This window comes from Hordeum vulgare, chromosome 4H, assembly GCF_904849725.1.
Source record: "Hordeum vulgare subsp. vulgare chromosome 4H, MorexV3_pseudomolecules_assembly, whole genome shotgun sequence".
Classification (NCBI taxonomy): Eukaryota; Viridiplantae; Streptophyta; class Magnoliopsida; order Poales; family Poaceae; genus Hordeum; species Hordeum vulgare.
In genome coordinates, this window is record NC_058521.1 from 517,666,659 (window position 1) to 517,686,251 (window position 19,593).

Here is a 19,593-nt window from a genome sequence, read left to right on the forward strand (position 1 = left end):
GCATTTTAGCGCAGTCATCGTTATATGACTCCTCAAGAGCCAAACGAAGAGTGTGCTCCTCTTCTAGAGCATTAGATAATTCGGCAATTTCATCGGCATAGTCACGACTGTGTCCCTGAAGCTCGGAGATGGTCTCCTCATGAGACTCAATGAGGTCAGTGGCCTCACCCAGTTGTTCCAAGAGAGCAACAAAGTGCTTCTTGGATTCTCCCTTAATAGTGCACAGAAACTTGTCAAGATCATGCTCATTAAGTTCCCCAACATCACTATCTTCAACACAATTTAACAATGAAGGAGCAGAAGCAATGTTGGTCTTAATGATGGGAGTTACCTGATTGATACCTTTTGCCATGAGGCACTTGGTGATGTGGTTCTCGTTGGGGGCGTTGAAGAGAGACACCTTCTGGGGAGAGGTAGTGGCAATAGCAATAGTTGTCGTTGCCACTGTATCATCATCATCATCATCATCTGAAGGATACTCTTCAAGGGCCACCATCCCTTTTGGGTGAGGTTTCTTCACAAAGTTGTTCTTGATTGGAAATGGTTTGGTTTTGTCTTTGCGAATGAGCTTGCCTCTGTTGTCTTCCCTTTTCTCATAGGGACATTCGGCCACGAAGTGACTCACGTTACCACAGTTATAGCATGTCCTTACTCGTTGTTTGGGTTTGAATCCACTTGAGTTGTTCTTGGTGAAAGTGGGTCTTGAGTTCCTCTTGTTGCCCCAGAATTGCCTTGATGCAAGAACAATGTGCTCATGATAGGCATACTTTGTGTCCTCAGGGCAGCCCTCCTCTTCCTCATCATCTTCTTCTTCTTCTTCAAGCATTGCTTTTGCTTTCAACGCAAGGTTGGGTGAAGTTGTCTTTGATCGAACACGAGCAAGTGCATTGTCGGTTGTTTCATTCATGATTGACATTGCAATGAATTCATCCAACACCTCACTGGAAGACAAGGAGTGAAAGTCTGGCCGCTGACGAATGACTGATGACATAGCTTTGTTGAAAGGCATGATGGCTTTAAGGAAATTGCGTTTGACCCATGTGTCATCCACATCCTTGCTCCCATGATCCTTGAGTGCCACAGCAATAGCAGTCACCCTCCGATAGAGATCACGAGGGTCCTCGTCTTCCTTCATCACAAACTCATCGTCCTTATCAAGTATCACTTCATAGTTGGATCGTTGAATGCTTGAGCTTCCCTTGTACAACACCATAATATGCTCCCAACAATCCTTGGCCAAAGTGAAGGGACGCAATTGAGGATGATCTTCAGGTGGCACTGCAGACTGGAGAATAAACAAAGCAGAGTGATTGTATTGATTGTGTGCATCTTCTCTCGGAGTGAGGTTGCTTGGATCATGGGGATAATATCCTTGCTCAATGATTCTCCACAAGTTTGTTGAGCTGTGATTCAAATGAGACTTAATAGAAAATACCCAGTTAGCAAAGTCACCTTTCACAAGCTTAGGAGGAGGACCAACAGGATTAAGACGTGGTGCGGGAACGGATCCTCCATAGACCATGGGGGTGGAACTGAGGCATATGTTCCAGTCCCATCCTTTTCGTGAGATGAGGGAGGTTGCATACCTTTAGCCGCTTCCTTAGAGGAGTTGGCCTCCGAATCGGAAACGGTGGGTTTAACCACTATAGCCGGTTCGGGTGAACTTTTAAATCCCTCAATTAACTATTTAAGCATGGTCTTGACCTCATTCGTCAAGGACGTCTTGAGAGCGGCCATAGCCGTATTCAAGTCGTCCCTTGTGACCGAAGTCAAGTCCATGGCCTCGGGTTGCCCATGGTTAATTCCCTCTTCGCCTTCCATACTCTTCGGGTGGTTAAACCCTTAATAAAGAGACGTTGCTCTGATACCAATTGAAAGGATCGATATGGTTGGCTAGAGGGGGGGTGAATAGACAACGACCACTTTTTAATTAATCTTAGCAAGTTAAAGTAAACAACATACGGGTTCACAAATAATACGACAATGAGGTGAACCCTAAAGAAGCTAACAACGTGAGCTATTAAGACAAGTAAGATATAGTCACAAGCATAAGCAAATACAAAGTAAAGGATAGAGATAACCACAAGTGGAACCGATGGAGACGAGGATGTGTTACCGAAGTTCCTTCCCTTTGACAGGAAGTACGTCTCCGTTTGTAGCGACCGGACTCAAGATGAGTCAAGCCTCTGTGTATCTGTGCCATCCCTGGATCAGTATGCTGGCACACACAGTACATCAATGTATATATCAAAGTGCAATCACATGGAAATAGCGTAAAACTGATATATACCTTAAATATCTTAGCGGAAGCAGTCAAGGGAGTGGAGTCCCAATAAACACCAATGGCAAGTTGAGTGTAGACCGTAACCCTGAATCGTACTCTTACTCGTCGAAGAAAAATATCTGCAACATAAGACGTTGCAGCCGTGTAGGTCAGCATATTGAATATGCCGGCAAGTCACATAAGAGAGGGATGAAAAGTAATCATCTATACTATATGCATATATGGCAGGTGGGGCTATAAGTTTTTAGCGAAAAGCAAGTTTTCTCCTACATCAAGAGAGGGCTAAAAGCAAAATGTTACTACATTGTTGGTTGTTAACGAGATGGTTCCACCAACCAATTCTCGTACCCATGTTGTCAATAATTACCCTCATCAAATATATTTAATGGTGTTAAGAAATCCAGATAACTTCAGTTCCTTTGGCTCAAGTTGTCCATGACCGTGGACACGGCTAATCGATTAGGTTTGAGTACTCTGCAGAGTTTTGCACACGTTCCCCACAAGATTCGATCGCCTCCGTGTATGTCCTCGCACTTCAGGGTGTTTGAAGACCGGATGATCAAAACATGGTCTTTCAACGGGTCCCTCTGAATCCCTGACGGTGCCCATCCATTCCTACCGTTCTTCTACATCTGCTAGCACCGCCTGTCCAGAGTCGCCGCGTTGTCCAACCAAGCCAGAGCCCATAATGACTTGTGGTGTGCAGGTAAGCCTTGGGTCTTGAAAATATCCGTTCGTCTCTTTGAGCCTGGGTGAAGCTTTCCGCAGGATGTCATGGCCGTCTCCAGTATCCCGGGTCATCCACTGGGTTCTCTAGGGAGCCGATCAACCGTCCTTCACCCAGAGTTGCATTGCATCATGAGGTCTTGAAAAGTCTTGACTTAACCGGTCTTGGTTATTAAAGTATCCTCGCATCACTCGTGATAAACTCTCAACCAGAATCCCGTCTACTCAAGCATAGCAGTATGAAATTTGTCGTCCCGGGCCAAGTAACGGGGTTGTTGGGTGCCTACCACATGATACTACAATATGTAACCATAATTTTCAAGTACCTACTCAGCATGCAATTGGGCATGGGATGGTAGAACTACGATGCATAAAACATAGGTGATACATGATCAAATGACTTGCCTGGTGATGTTGACGAAGAAGAATTTCTCGAGAAAATAACTTGATAGACTACTCGTCACTCTCCGATGAAATCTATATAACAAACATATCATTCACATAATCACTCATACTAGCAATCATTCTAGCAATCAAAACAAAAGAGAGAGCGAATAGGAATCCGAAAGAAACTTCAAATAAGACTAGGGAGTCTTCTACTACGTCAAACACTAAATAGTTTTTGTCTAACAGAAAATAATAACAAGGAACTAATATATAAGTTTAACTAAGATAAAATAAATTATTTTTCACAAAACTTTTTGAAAGTATTCCCAAACGGGATTTGAAACAATGGTGAAAACAATTGCAAGTTACTAAGGAACTAGAATTGATTTCATGAAAACAAATAAATCTAAAATAAAAAAACTTGTTGCAAAACTACGTTTTAACTAACAGAAACAAAACATAATAATGTTTCTGAAATAATAAAGAAAATATTTTAAAACAAAAGTAGAAAAGGAATTAGCCGAAATCCTAAAAGAGGTGAAACAGAAATTGTTTCACAAGAAACAGTGAGCTAAAATACTCAAACAAATCTGAAATTTTTACCACTGATAAATAAGATCACTAGTGATCAGTAGCAAAAGGAATCAAATTAAAAGCTATTTTTAAACTCCTGGAATAGGCAAAACAAGGTTTAAACTAAATCTGATCTAACTTGTATTTGCAAATTTCAAACATAGACAAACTATATGTTTTTAAAAACTACAGGAAATTTGTGAGCTACTGGAAAAAGAATCAACTCTATTAGACTTCGGGTTCAAAAGTTATGGGCTAAACAAGATTGGAACTTTCTGTTTTTGAACTAAATCTGAAAAAAAACAGAATAAAAGCTAACTAACTACCTGGCAGTCCCTGATTGGCTAAGGGGTGTTTGCTGCATAGGCTAAACAGTGGATGGCCGCTAAATAAGAAAATTGCTTTGGTTCACTTAACTGATGGACCGGTTCTTTTTAGAAAACCGAAGGGGTAAGTCACTCTAATCTATACCGTTAAAAATAGATCTAAGGGTAAACTAAAAAAACAAAACAAGTAAAAAAAAGAAAAGGAAGAAGGGCCTTACCGTGGCTGGGAGTTACTCCCTCGCTGGCAATGGCTGGGGCCTTCTCCTGGCGAGGGGGGGGGCAACTCCGACGGGGGTGGGGGTAGGTGGAGGAGGGGATACGGCGGAGGAGGGTTGGGGTGGGGCGGTGGAGGTTCCTGGGGGGAGGGAGGCGAGGTGGAGGGGGTCTGCAGGGGGGGCCGACGGGACCTGGAAGCTGCTGGTCGGGGCGATGGGGGAGGGGAGCAGGGGGTGTGGCCGACGGGGTGGGGTGGTGGCGAGGTGGAGGGAGGGCTGCAGGGGGGCGAAGGGTGAGGAGCTCCTGGCGATGGGGAGGAGTGCAAGGTGGTGGCGAGGTGGAGCTCCTGTGATGTTCTCTGGTGGTCAACTCCGGCGAGGTGGTGCGCGAGGTAGAGGCGAGGAGAGGCGACGGTTTCAAGGGGAATGGAACGAGGAGGCGCAGGGGGTTCTTATAGAGGCGACGGGAGGCGCTGGGAAGGAATGTGCTTCGCGAATCCCGGAGGTGGAGATCCTCTGTCCATGGATGGCAAGTTCCTGTGACGTGAGGAAGAGAGGAGGAAGAAGATGATCTTCTTGGGCCAGTGAAAGGAAAGTCTTAATGGGCCACCTGGAGTTTCCTAATAAAAACGATTCCTTTCCTATTTTTAAAACTAGGAAACTAAAACGATAAAAAGGAAATCAAATCAATTCGAAATAAAGAGTTTCTATATACTAAAATTATCAGAAAAATAAAATATAGATGATGGGCATTTTTCCACGGCAAAAATAAAAACTTCAGAAAAATTATTTTCACAAAATTGCCTAAAAGGTTTATTTTCTTTTGCAAATAATTTTCAAAAGACCCTCTAAGTTTTAGGGTTCAAATAACTTTCAAAATGCCCGTGGGCTTGAGGGTCATGTTCCTCCTCTCTAGAATGTATTTCCCGGCATTTCTTGCACGAAGAAAACAAATGGAAATGCAAAAGAATTCAAATGCGAATATCTCCGTTCAAATTATTTATAGTTGAAGAAGTCATGTCATCTTCTCTCTTTGCTTTTAAAAGATTGAATTTGAATTCACCGGAGAAGGGGAAAGTCATTTTATTCCCTCTCATTCAAAAGTTTCAAAAAGTTTCAAATTTCACACAAGTTTCAATCACTCGGGCAACCAACAAACAATCTAATAATAATTATATTAACATTCCAAAACTTATAATTTTGGGATGTTACACCGTTGGAGCGGTGTGGAGGCACAATGCTCCCCAAAAAGTCACTAAGGCCACCGTATTCTCCTCACGCCCTCGCACGATGCAAGGTACCGTGATTCCACTATAGGTGCCCTTGAAGGCGGTGACCGAACCTTTACAAACAAGGTTGGGGCAACTCCACACAAAGCTTGGAGGCTCCCAACTAGACCACGAAGCTTCACCACAATGGAATATGGCTTCGAGGTGACCTCAACCGTCTAGGATGCTCAAACACCCAAGAGTAACAAGATCCGCAAGGGATTGGTGGGGGAATCAACTTTTCTCTTGGTGGAAGTGTGGATCTAGGCCTTCTCAACCAATCCCTAAAGAATCAACAAGTTTGATTGGCTAGGGAGAGAGATCGGGCACTTTTGAGCTTAGGGAGCAACAATGGAGCTTGAGAGGGTAAGAGATAAGGTTCCACAGCTAGAAGAACCCTTTATATAGTGGGGGGGATCAGACCGTTTTCCCACTCTCTGCCCGAGATCCAGCGGTACTACCGCTGTCTGCAGCGGTACTACCGCTGGCACTCCAGTGGTACTACCGCTGACCAGGGGCGGTACTACCGCCGACTAGCGGTACTACCGCTGGACCCAGCGGTACTACCGCTGGACCCCTGGTAGTGCAAAAGCACTACCACCGCCAAGAAAGTCTTCGCAAAAAGGTCCGTCCACGAATTACCGCTAGGCATGCGGTACTGAGCTCCTGGAGCGGTACTACCGCTGACCAGGGGCGGTAGTACCGCCAGCCAGCGGTACTACCGCTGGCTGCAGCGGTACTACCGCTGGGGACCAATTTGCAAGGAGGAAAGAAACACAGTGGCGGGGGCCGCTCCAAAAATGAAGGTAAGGGAGAATATGTGAAGTGTGCGCGTGCAAAGATAGATTCCACCCAAACCTTTCCACTACGGATCCCCTCTTAATAGTACGGCTTTCCTATGACTCAAATAAAGAGAATCGTAGAAAGCGTCGTGATTCCGTTCCATGAATGAGGAGACGAGTCGTCTTGTGTCGTTGACGTGTGTTATCTGAAACCTTAACACACACGGTTAGTCCTTTACGGTACTGTCATCAATCACCAAAATTACTTAGGCATAAACTATGCCCAACAAGCGTGATGTTGTCGAAGACAAAAAATTGTTCGGGAAGAAGGTCTCCCATAGCCAGTGATGTCGTCAATCCAAAGATGTGCCATCAAGCTGTTTGGACCACCAACTGGGACCTGCATGGGCCACCATTGATGGAGCTACATCCGACAGATCTCGGGCAGGGGACCCCAATCTGATGATCTTAACTTGATGGTAACAGGACGAACGAGAGACATGATGTTTACCCAGTTTCATACCCTCTCAAAGAGGTAAAACCCTACGCCTTGATTCTCTTGTATTAATTGTGTTGGAGTAGATAGTACATAATGATCTACCTCAAGATCGTATGTATAAATCTAACTTAACCTATCTCTATGCGCTAAAACCAAAGAAAAAAGTACAAACAAAACTAAAAATAAAAAATAAACTGAAAATATTCACAACAAAAAGAATAAAGGAAATCACGTCCCACGCATGTGATGGGATCAATTAGTCAGACCGATTGCATGCCGCCAATCCACACAACATGGATTGCTTTCGAAGTCCATGGATGCCTGCATAACATCTATCTCACCACATCCAACCATAACTTCTCCAATTTTTTAGGGGGCTCGGTACTCCTTTCTAATTATACTCACCCATAAAACTATCCTTAATTATACTCACCCACCCAAAAACCCATCCATGTTAGGTTATATGACGACTTTGATACTGAAGCATGCATGACAATGTAAGGAAGCATTATATATTATGCATGAAGCAACTAAATGCCACATAGAATTTGCCAACAACCATGGTAATATCTATGACTCTGCAAATTGTTTGCAACATATGTGCATTATGTTTCTATCACACAACAACAAGAAAATCATCGACCGAGAAAAAGGTTAATTATTCGAGAGCCCATATGGTGCTTCCTTGTGAGAAATGTTGCATAATCTAACTACTTTATTTCGTTCGCATGAAAAAAATGCTTCCGTCAAACCAACTAGGTATAGTGATTTATTACCTAGAAAACAAAACATGATTTATGGGATTTATACCCCAGAAACCAGGGACTAGTTTTCTAAATTTTTGGAAGCTTTCATGGTTCTTTCGTACACGCTATAACCATAAAAGATACAACGTTGTTGGCTCTAGTTTACTATCCCGTAAACAATCGAGAGAAACCCACCACACCTTTCTGGAGTGGCTTGGTAGAAATTACACATCAATAGTCTGGTCGCTAGCAGTTTTCAAGAATAAAAAAGGTATTTTAGCACAATAATTTTGCTGACCTAATTGGTTACCCTGGAAAAATAAACCAAGAGGTTTGGGGTTCAAATACTATATCTCACATCTATTTTTGACGCATCTATTTTTTACGTTTGAAAAAAAAGAGCCAGGCCGAAGATGGAGGGGTGTAACAGGTGTGTACGCCTACAACCCATACATGCCACTTATGGATGTGAATATACCTTATGGTCAAATGACCATACCACTCTTATATGATTTGTGAGGGAGGGGGAGGAGGGTTTACCGAAGCAAGCGTCAAAAAATATATTAAAAATAACATAGGTGAGAAAGCGATAATAAAAATTTAAAAGATAACATAGGCGATAACAAAAAAGGAAAAGCTAATGCTCTATCGGTTGATTGCATCAGAAAATCTGCCACCTGTACAGTCGTTGGATCGTCCTTGATCCATGCGACCTCAAACATGCTCATACACCTTCGTTCTTTTCTTTGCACAAGTTTTTGCAACATCAGCTATGTTGCACAAAATAATTGCAATAAAATCTCTGTTGCATTTTTTTTTCTACAAGAACTTTGTTGCAAAAAATATCCCGCAACACAACCGATGTTGCAAAAAACATTTCGCAACATAACCTATGTTATAAAACAATCTACATGTGTTTCGGCGACATGATCCTTGTTGGAGAAAATATTCTATAGCAAATTCTATTGCAAAAAAATCTACGGACATTTACGCAACATGCTCTCTGTTGCACTTTTTTTACAACATAATCTATGTTGCAAAAGACCCATCAACCACTTTTTAACACTAGATATGGTGGCTAGCGCCCCGACCGATCCTTTGAAAAGATCGGCCGACGGACGCGTAGCAGCGTGCTTGTTTCTGTAACTGAAACGTTTGTTTCAGGATTTTATGTGGTAGGCGGAGGCGACCGAGTTGGTGATTGGACGGTAGACGCGCGTACATCGAACGACTAATCGGATGGCGGATAATTACTACAAAACCATCGATGGACGTCTAGTAGTCCCCTAATAAAAATTTGAAAGAAAATGAAATTAAGAAAATTGAGTAAGTAATACTCCCTCCGTTTCAAAATTCTTGTCTTAGTTTTGTCTAAAAATGAATTTATCTAAATACTAAAACGTGACTAGATACATTCATATCTACACAAATCTAAGAAAAGAATTTTGAAACGGAGTAGTATTTATATAAGCAGTTCAGAAACCTTGTAGAAGGTTTTAGAAACTACTCTAGAAAAAAAGATCGTGAATCTGTAGAAGGTTCCTAAAATCCCTAGAAAACTGCCCAAAATAGCTATGCTTAGCTACTATAATGGGCTCAGGCACACCGAGCGCTTTGCCTAGCTCGTCTCTGCGAAGCTCCGTCAATTTAACATAGAATGGTTTCTTAGAAATAAAAAGTAAAATAACGTAGAATGCAGCAAATAGGGAATTCCCTGACGCGCACCGCGCCATAAGATATCCCTTTCGAAAACGTCCACAAGCCCGTGTATGTATGTGTCGACTGCATACACGGCCCAGTTCTTAAAAAAAAGAAAGCATACACGGCCCAGTCCTAGACAGGTACGGCCGCAGCCAATCACCGTCAACGGTCACGCTGCCCACAGGTCCGGACCGGTTGTCTGCGTCCACAGCGGATCCGGTGCGCATATGACGCAAGCAATGACGTTTAATGCGCGCAAGTTGCGGCATACCGGTCCGTTCCAGCTGTCACAGCCAATCAACACGTGCCACGCGTGGCGCATCTCGCCCGTCCAAAGCCAACTACCCCATCCCGACCGTCCACTTCGGCCTACCAGACGATAAATACCTCTCCACCGCATATCCTCCTACCGCACCAGAAAAAAACCTAGCCGCGTTCTCCTCCGCGGCACGCAACCATTGTCCCCTCTAGATGTAGAACACGCCTCGTCCACGGACCCAAACCTCTAGATCCAGCCTCCTGGCCTCCAGTTTCCTGATCGAATCCGCTTCGATCCCTGGGCAAGGTGAGGTCCGCGTCCATGATTTATTCGAATCAACCGTTTGCTATCTGACTCGCAGATTTCTCCTTCTGATCGGTGAGCTGAGCTTGCGGCGATCTTGGAGCAAACACGCGAGGGAGCTGGATCTGCGCACGAACATTCCGATCTGCTAGGCCGGCGTCTCGGATCTGTTGCTGGTGAGTAGCTTCTCCCGTGCATATCATCCTTTGAGCATGGTTTGATCCGTGTGTTCTGACGTTCTGTGCCCGTTTGACCTGTAGATTTGATGCTTCACGACGGATCAGGCTGTTCCCGGCGGTCTCGAGCTGGCGCGGCGGCGGGCGAAGAGTTTTCTCCGGCAAGTTCGTGGGATCTCGTCTGCCTCCACCTCGTGCGACAACGGCTCTTGTATTGATAATTATTCGATGATATTTCGATAATTATTAGATCTAAGAGATCGGAGGTGGCGTAAGGTAAGAGCATGTAACAAGCGAGGTGCTTGTGGTGAGGGGAAAGGCTGAAAAAAAGAGATGTGAACATCTAGAGGCCTTTGCCATGTTGGGTGCGCTCGCATGGCAGGCCACCACCGTAATAAAGATGGTTTTTGTGTCTCGGGGGGAGATCGCACGGGGGTTATCTTGTTTTAGCCCCGGGTTCTCCCCCCTTGTGTGCTGGTGTGCTCCTTTGTCTGCACCTCTCCTCTGATCCGACTACATGGCACAACGTTCTACCTGCGCGAATCGGTCATGGAGCTACGACGAAAGGCCAAAGGTACAATTGATAATTTACATACAGCTGGACCATACATGAGCTTTGACAAAGTCGTAATTTCATTCATGTCGTCATATCTTTACATACATGAATTCGCTATTGGTTGAATCCGGTAGTTGCACCATATAGAGAAACTGTCCGGCACATCTTCACATACAAGAATTCGTAATTGCTTGAATCCAGTAGTTACACCATTAGAGAAACTGTCCGGCACATCACCAGAAATCTGCACGTACAAATACAGCCGGTCCAACACTTTATTCATTTACTAATCCATTGAGTCCACCACAAATCTGTCGAAACATAACAAAATCATTTGCATTATAATTACATCGCCTCTTTTTATGAATATGGTTGGCAAAATTGTGTTTATTTGTATGATATTCTGAACTAAATTGAAGTATGATACTTATGTTTGGAAGGTTCATATTATTATTCACAAGATCTGTAGTAGACCTTTATTCTTGTGGTCATCTGGTTCATTTTGTAAGCTTTGTCTTAATGTAAGATAATTTATGTAGCTTGAACAGCTGTATGTGGGTTTGTATTAGTACCCAAATGAAGCCTCCAACAATCTGGTCTAAGACGCCTGGAACTTCTATCATTGGAGCTTCGTCGGCTTAATGGAGAGTGTTTTGATTCTGGAAGTTTGGTGAATGCTTTCCAAAGTGAATATCCAGCAGGAGGCTGGCTAATATGTATTTTGCCTACAAACATGGCAAATCATTTGTGAAGTTGTTGTGTCATCCTTTAGAAGTAACTGCATTACATATATTTGTCTCTGTTGTTAATCATAATTTCAGGACGGTTTATTTTGTGGATCTTCATTCCAAAATATGGAAGCAGCAGTTATGTGTTTTGGTTATACCATATCCATTGTTTTGTGTCAGCATTAGTTGTATATATTTTAGTTGGTCAGTTTACATTGTTAACTCATTAGTTTCTAGCTTGTATTCTTTTGCTTATTACACGTTGTTTACGTAATTGAATTTTATAGGTATAATATAATATTTAACAACGTTGAGAAATTTTGCCAAAAATTCGTGCTGTAAGTTTTATAGAGATATTCATTTTTGCTGGTAGTGCTGTTCTGGATCTTTTCTCTGTCTGAGAGATCTCTGTGGATGCTGTTCGTAAGTTCAGATTCCGGATGGAAGGTGGTTCAATTCCACCAAGATTCTTTAGCTGTCTACTCCCGTTCCTAAATATAAGTCTTTGAGATGGAGTCTACATAAGAAGAAAATTGAATGAATAAAATTGTACTAGCTCTGTATAAAATTGTACTAAGCTTAAGACACTTATTTTAGGGAGTAATATTTAATCAATATCACTATGTAGTTCAATAGTGGAAATAAAAGACTTATATTTAGGAACGGAGGGAGTAATATTTAATCAATCGATATTTCATTGTTTACGTAATTGATTCGTTTTAAATCAACTGCACACCCGCACTAGCCCCTCATGTTCTTTTTAGTCTCCACATTAGTTTTGTAGGAGTACTTCGGCCAAATTGTTTAATTAACGTTCACCTTGCCAAATTAATATTGTGATACCAACATGAAGAAGTTATGAACAATCACCAACCAAACAGTACAATATCAGTTCGGCTCTTGAATGCTTTTAATTAATATAATTATAATTTTGCATCTTTGGTAATCTATGCTATGTGAAATTGCTCATTCAGTTATCCTTTACGTATGTGTTTCAGGTTTCCAAACAGTACAATATCCGTTCTGCTCATGGTTGCTTTTAATGAATAATAATTACAATTTTCTTTCTGGGGATGCCAGCTTTAACATACTATTTGGGATATGCAGCAGCCGCAGCACCCGCCATACCTGATCGTGAGAGCTGAGCTCTCCCAGTAAAACTATGATATTGGAGGAGTTGGGCCAATAAAAGCCCAAATAGACCTTTCAGCTATGGAACGAGAAGGTTTTGCTTCATAAGGTATAACACACTGTAGGCAAGAGTATCATAAAATATATTGGCATACGTGTCATAAAATATGTTACTTATTGTCATACATGACATATTGTAGTATAACATTCAATATGATACGATGTCATGTTCATTTAATTATATGTTATATTTTTTAAAATTGTAGTTGACATACATGATAGTGTAGTTGTTATAGTTGACATGCATAATACTCCCTTCGTTTTAAAATATAATACCTTTTAGAGATTTTATTAGAAGACTATATACGGAGCAAAATGAGTGAATCTATACTCTAAAATATGTCTACATACATCCGTCTGTAGTTCATAGTGCAATCTCTTAAAGGTCTTATATTTAGGAACGGAGGGAGTACTATCAATGGTATCAACCTTATGAAAATGTACTGTTGTGGAGTATCAAGGTCTTATATTGCTATCATACAAGGCTGCAAACTTCTTTAAAACCATCAGATCGCTCTAAAGCTTTTTGGCAGCAGCCAAAATAATACCTACAGGGCTCCAAATGACATGAAATTTTACAGGGAGCTGGACAAACATCTCAGGTCCAACTTCCTAGTTGAAAGCTAGAGCTAGATCATAACACAATGACCAGCAGAACCTCATTTATAGGGGAAGAAAATATAAACAGATTCTCAGATTTAGAGAAAATCTTAGCTGGAATTTCAGTCACAAGCCTACTTTGGATTGACACAACTTACACACATGGATTCCAAATCATGAATTGAAACCAACATGTGGTAGAGGGGATCACCCTCTACTACCACAAACAAGAAGCAAACACAAGAGCACATCACGATTCATGGAACCAAGCTCTAAACTTAAAAAAAATAAATGCAAATATGACTTTTTCAAAAAATGTTCCAATGGCAAAAATGATTTCACGAATGGATTCCTGGGATCTTTCTACCCCAAAACCATATATAAAACATATGCACTTGCTTGGAACAAGTGATCACAAACTAGGAAGGAAAAACAATATAAATTTCTATATAGTGAATAGTGAACATCTCATGTGCATTCATTAGATCAACTCCTACATGGATCCTTGATTATGTGCACAACATCAATGGTTACATGAGTATGTGTGTCATAACACATCAACATCACAAGCACCTCTACCAAGCTATCCACACAAACAAAACACCAATGGTTACATGAGTATGTGTGTCATAACACATCAACATCACAAGCAACTCTACCAAGCTATCCACACAAACAAAACACCATGCCCTCTCACATATTGTCATGTGAAGGTGCATAGCTTGCATGCGAAGGTGGAATGCTTCTCACACACACATCTACTCCACATCACCCACAAGCACATCATGCTCTTGATCAAAACACATACCTACACATGTTATGATAGCATTAATCACTAGAACAAGCTCACACACACGAGGTATATGTAGTGAGGGGGGAGACTCTCCACACACACATACACACTCCTCTAAACTTATAAGATCACTACACAAGTAATATGGGCAACACACATGATCAAGCTAGAGTTGCATTCCTACTAACATAAAACAACCCACACAACTCTACTCAAAGCAACTACCTACACACACAAGCATCAACACCATGTACGCCCACATAAACACACATACACCACACCACCTATGTTGCCCTCAACAAAATGAGTGTTAGACAGGAAAGAAATAAAAGAAGATGCACACCCTCATGTCTATTATTTAGTCACAAGGTGTAGCAAGCATATAGTTAGGCAAAAAAAAGAAAGAAAGGAAAACTAAAAGGGCAGGCCTGGGTTTCGAACCCGAGTGCCCTGGCACTGCCCTGTGGCACAAACCACCCTGCTACCATGCTCAAGCTCGACAGGGAAGGCTATCTAAGCAGGTAAAACTGCACTGCTGGTGTAAACGCTTCTGTCAGGCTAAAATGAAAAAAGGGGGAGGTGTATCCCCTGGGAATCGATCCCTGCACCTCGCGGGAACAACCACAAGATGCCAACCACTGCGCTACGCTACTGCTACCGACAGAGAGGAGGAGGCATCTCTGAAGAACAACCTCCCTGCTACGAAGCATCTCGCCGACGACCGAACCAGAGGAAGATGGCTGCGTCTACCACGACCACCTATGCCATACCATGTAGGTTAGATCGAGTACCTTGCAAGATTTTTGAGGACTCGTGGAGATGCTCTTAGTCAATTTGACAAATACTTTCTATTTTAACTAAATTATCTAAATGTGATACTAGAGAAGTTACATTCAAGCTAATACATATATTTGGGTGAACACATCAAAGCACTCATATTATCTACTCCCTTAAGTAATAAGAAATTGTACTATTTAACTTCTATTTTTAAAATAAAAACGCACACTCAATAGGAGAAAATAGGTGAACTAGTCTTAACAATGAGAACCAAAGTGGCATATATCTACCGATGTGGTCCTTTTGGTGATTTATTTAGGGTTTATTTAAATTCTCGTTAACCTTTTTGTATTAAAGTTTAATTCTCATGCCTTATTGCTGCAACAAAAAATGTTGTGATTATAATTATTTAATACATGTAATTATGAGAGAATCTCCCCTTGCCGAAACTGTTCGGCCGTTCCTCCCGCAACCGATGTGTCTTCTTCTCATCCTGGAACCATCTTCTTAGATCGTCGTGTCTTTTCACGGACTATCTTCTCAAATCTCGTGTGTTTTCAGGGATATATATAGTCAAAACAACAGGGAAAGAGAGAACGAAGGGAGCACTTTGTCGTCGGTGAGATGTACGACCTCGTCTCCTTTTTTCCTTCGCCTTATCCATGAGGGCAGTCGCCGTTATCGCCTCTCGCTCGCCGCCGCCATGGAGTGGATTGACTCCGGCGTTTCCGTCATCGGATGCAGGCTATATGTCGCTTCGGTCGTGATGCTGCTCGACGTGGCCATCATGGCGCTCGGAGGGGCACGCGTGAAGGTCACCATGCCCCTGCACGCGGCCGTCGCGTCGTCGGATGCACCAATCGTGGTGCCCCTCGAGCCCGTGGCCATACGTTGGTGGGGTTCGACCCCTGGCTAGTGGCCAGCCCGAGCGCCCCTGCGGCGCTCGGGGCTGCAACCGCATCTACTCTGCCCTTGGGTCTTCGCCTTCACCCGTCCTTCATTGGACGAGTAGGCCGCGCTCGGCTTCGCCTCAGCGCCCATCGGCGCCTCCGACGTCATCCGCCTTGGAGCGGGGATGGAGGGCGCCGACGCCAACGCCCCGCCACCGTAGGAGGTGACTGGGGGCTCGAGCAATCGCACGGAGTGGCGCTTCACCCTCCTTTTCGGGCGTGTCGTCGCTGCCTTCGATTGCTGCCTCGGGCAGCGCTTCGATTCTTGGGCATCGGAGACCCTCGACTTTGCCCTCGCCCCGCTGAGGGGAACCCGTTGAGTCCCCATCGTCATCGATTTTTCGTCGGAGGATGCCTCGTCGACGATGAGCCGATGAAGCGTGGGGATGCGACGGTGGCCACCCTGACGCCGACATTCTCTTCTCCCGTCTCTGCGCCGAGTAGAGGAGGGGATCGAGAGGCTGGACCGGGTTGGGTCTGTGACCGTTATCCCGCTGTCTCTCTCTCCGCTCTCGCTCTTATGCGGTGGGGGTTGGAGTGGGCTGACCCAGACACCCGACTACTCCCTCCAGGATATTTTTCTTCATTTCTCTCTCTCTTTTAGTTAACTTTAGTACTAATTATTGTATTAGTGCACTTCTAGAGTACTTCTAGTACTGTTTAGTACTACTTACATCGTAGTCGAGCTCTAGATTTATTTGAGTTAGAACTTATGTAATTATTAGTAGGTGTGTTTATATTATGCAATGGCTTGATGATAATATAAATAAAGTACCGGATTTGACCCGGGAAGAATGACATGTTTCATGTGTTTACCACATATCAAATTCTTTGAACATGTTTTTGCGATTGAGATCCCTTTCTCTCGCATATGAAACTTGTAAATTTTTGAATAGTTCTCCCTCATTATATTTGGAATCACAAGGAAATGAGTTGGGATCTAGTGCTCATTTGCAGATTATCCCCGCTTACTGTGAGGTCTACGCTTCGTCAATCTCGACAAGTGATTACCTTCAATGTGTATACCTTATATCATACCTGTAACATACACAAGGTAATGGAATGTAGCCTATTACTAGGAGATCTAAGTGATCTTTAATGTGTTATGCTCACACAATTGAGGTTAAGAATCTTTCAAGTTTTCACTTGAGAATCAAATGTTTGCATTCTTATTACAGAACCATGATGATTTTTAATTTACCGCCCGTAAATTAATTTTCTCTGGTTCCTCATGTAGGCAAAGATGATCGTCAAAGAGTTTGAGGAGTTTGCCTTCAATAGCCACAACTACCCTACATGGGCTATGGACATCAAGATCAGTCTTGTGTCCCGTGGGATAGCGAGTGCAATCCAGCCCCCGGAGACTCCTCTCCCGATCGGAGCCATGCCGTTGACAGAACAAGAGAACTATGGTGCTTTATTCATCATAAGTCATCATATTCATCCATATCTCATGTCTAAGTATTTACACGAGGAATCCCCCAGTACTCTGTTTTTCGTTCCTCAAAACGAGGTATGAACAGTAGAAGGTAGTAGTCCTGCCAGAAGCACTCTATGATTGGACTCATCTCCGCCTTGAGGATTTCAAGTCCATTGGTGAGTACAATCATGGTATTCATAAGATATGTTCCAAACTATGCTTTTGTGAGAAGGAACCAAGTGAAGGGAACAAGATACAGAAAACTTTGTCTACTATGCTCCCTTCATATAGGTCCTCCAACAGCAATACCGTGCTCATAAGTACATTGTCTATTCCAAGTTTATTCACATGTTACTTCATGCTGAAAAGAATGATGAGGTACTCGTTAAGAATGGCTCTCAGCGCCCAGTTGGGGCACAACCTTTACCTGAAGTTCATCTGAATATCGCGAATAGACAGATGTTTAATGGTACCATTCGGGGTAAACATTCCAATCTCGAGCATAGGCGAAAGCTCAACAGGAATAGGAGATCCACAAACCCGAGCAAGGGAAAAGGCACTACAAAGCCGAGGTTTGATAAATCTAAGCTTTGCAACAAGTGTGGATGCTACACGCATTCTGCTGAAAAGTGCATAATGCCCAAGCATCTAGTTATGCTGTACCAGCAATCTCAGGGACACAAAGCACATCAAGGGAAAAGGTTTGAAGCCAACTTCAACCTTCATTTGCATAATGCAAATGGAGCTGGTGGTTCACACGATGTTCCTCTTGGACCGAGCAACCCATGATTCCTTATCCGCGTGAGGACCGTGATGAAATGTAGGACATGTTGCTTGAATACACCTCAAACAATGTGTTTGGCGACTTTGACTACTCCCTCAATCTCCTTAATGATCTACTTAATTATGTCCATTTGTGATGATTGTTGTCTTTATATTATATTATATTGTATTGTATATTGTATCAGCATATTTGATATAATAAGATTGTATTCTATGTATGAACATAGGGTTTTTTATTGAAAATTCTTTTTATATGATTTTCTACAGGAACAATCCGATGGAAGAGGAATTTGTGGACAGTGGTACCACAAACTCCATACTGAGGGAGATGAAATATTTTCAAACTCTAAAAAAGATGAATGAAGATATTCTAAGTATCGATGGACACGATATAGTGATTGTTGGTACTGGACGTGCCATATTCACTCTTCCAAGTGGTACGCACGTGACGATTGAGGATGCTTTATCGTATCTCGACTAATCATGTACCTGATGAGTTATCGAGATATCCTTAAAAAGGGTTTTCATATTGAAACCCAAGAAGACAACAAAGAGGAGTATCTACTCTTTACTAAGGATCACAGGTATGGCAAAAAGGTACATGAGAAAATTTCTTTTCTATTATGTGGTTTGTACTATACGTGCATCAAACGTGTGGAACATGTTGCATACAAAGTAATTTTTGAGAATGTTAACGCATTGCAAACCTGGCATGATCGCCTAGGCCATAACGGAATAGGGAGGATGAGAAAAATTACTAGCAATTCCATAGTTCATAATTTGCTTGAGTCAAGATTTTTTCTCAATTTTTTGATTTTGTGTGCACATCTTGTGCCACGGGAAAGTTAATTTTGATGCCCTCGCACCTCAAAATACAAGCTGAACCACTTCAGTTCCTTGAACGTATTCAAGGAGACATTTGCGGTCCCATTCAATCATTATGTGGACCTTTGAGGTAATTCATGGTTCTGATTGACGCATCTACACGATTGTAACATATGTGTCTTATATCCACACATAACCATGCGATTGCCAAGATAATTAGTCAAGTCATTAAATTGCAATCCCATTATCAAGAAAGTTGAATTAAATGAATTCGAATAGACAACACTGCAGAATTCTCCTCACGTGATTTCAATGATTATTGCATGGCTTTGGGGATTGATGTTCAACACTGTGTTCCATATGTCCATACACAAAATGGTTTGGCCGAAGCATTGATTAAAAAGACTAAACTCATTGCAAGACCTTTGTTGACGAATTGCAACTTGCCAACCTCTTGTTGGGGTCACGCTGTTTTACACACTACAGACTTGATACAATTGATGCCAACTGCATATCAGAGTTCTTCCCCTGTGGAATTGGTATGTGGAAATCCTCCAAGCATTTCTCATCCGCGTTAGTTTGGATGTGCGGCATACATCCTGATCTCAGCACCACAACAGACATATATGGGCCCACACAGGAAGTTGGGGATCTATGTGGGGTACAAATCGTCGTCAATTATCAAGTACTTGAACCCCTTACGAGGGATCTGTTCACAACCCGTC

General features: G+C 42.6%; 1 protein-coding gene across 5 annotated transcripts; it reads left to right on the forward strand.

Annotated features, from left to right (window-relative positions):
- The first annotated feature begins 9,898 nt into the window (after window positions 1-9,898).
- On the forward strand, window positions 9,899-17,649 carry LOC123449234. 5 transcript variants are annotated; one of them, XR_006631975.1, is made up of 5 exons: window positions 9,899-10,245; window positions 10,330-10,819; window positions 11,341-12,769; window positions 15,452-16,894; window positions 17,078-17,649. XR_006631975.1 is itself a non-coding variant. In XM_045126375.1 (4 exons), exon 4 carries the CDS (start codon window positions 15,629-15,631, stop codon window positions 16,442-16,444), a length of 816 nt encoding a protein of 271 aa, XP_044982310.1. In that variant the 5' UTR covers window positions 9,899-10,245; window positions 10,330-10,819; window positions 11,341-12,769; window positions 15,452-15,628; the 3' UTR covers window positions 16,445-17,649. The 5 variants fall into 5 exon arrangements, 1 of the variants encoding a protein (XP_044982310.1); XR_006631978.1 differs by having other exon boundaries at window positions 9,900-10,245; window positions 15,452-15,516; XR_006631977.1 differs by lacking the exon at window positions 17,078-17,649 and having other exon boundaries at window positions 9,900-10,245; window positions 15,452-15,516; window positions 15,635-15,649.
- Window positions 17,650-19,593: the final 1,944 nt, after the last annotated feature.

Coding starts and splice junctions, on each gene's coding strand:
- LOC123449234 (XM_045126375.1), top strand. CDS start 15,629: ATGCAGGCTATATGTCGCTTCGGTCGTGATGCTGCTCGACGTGGCCAT.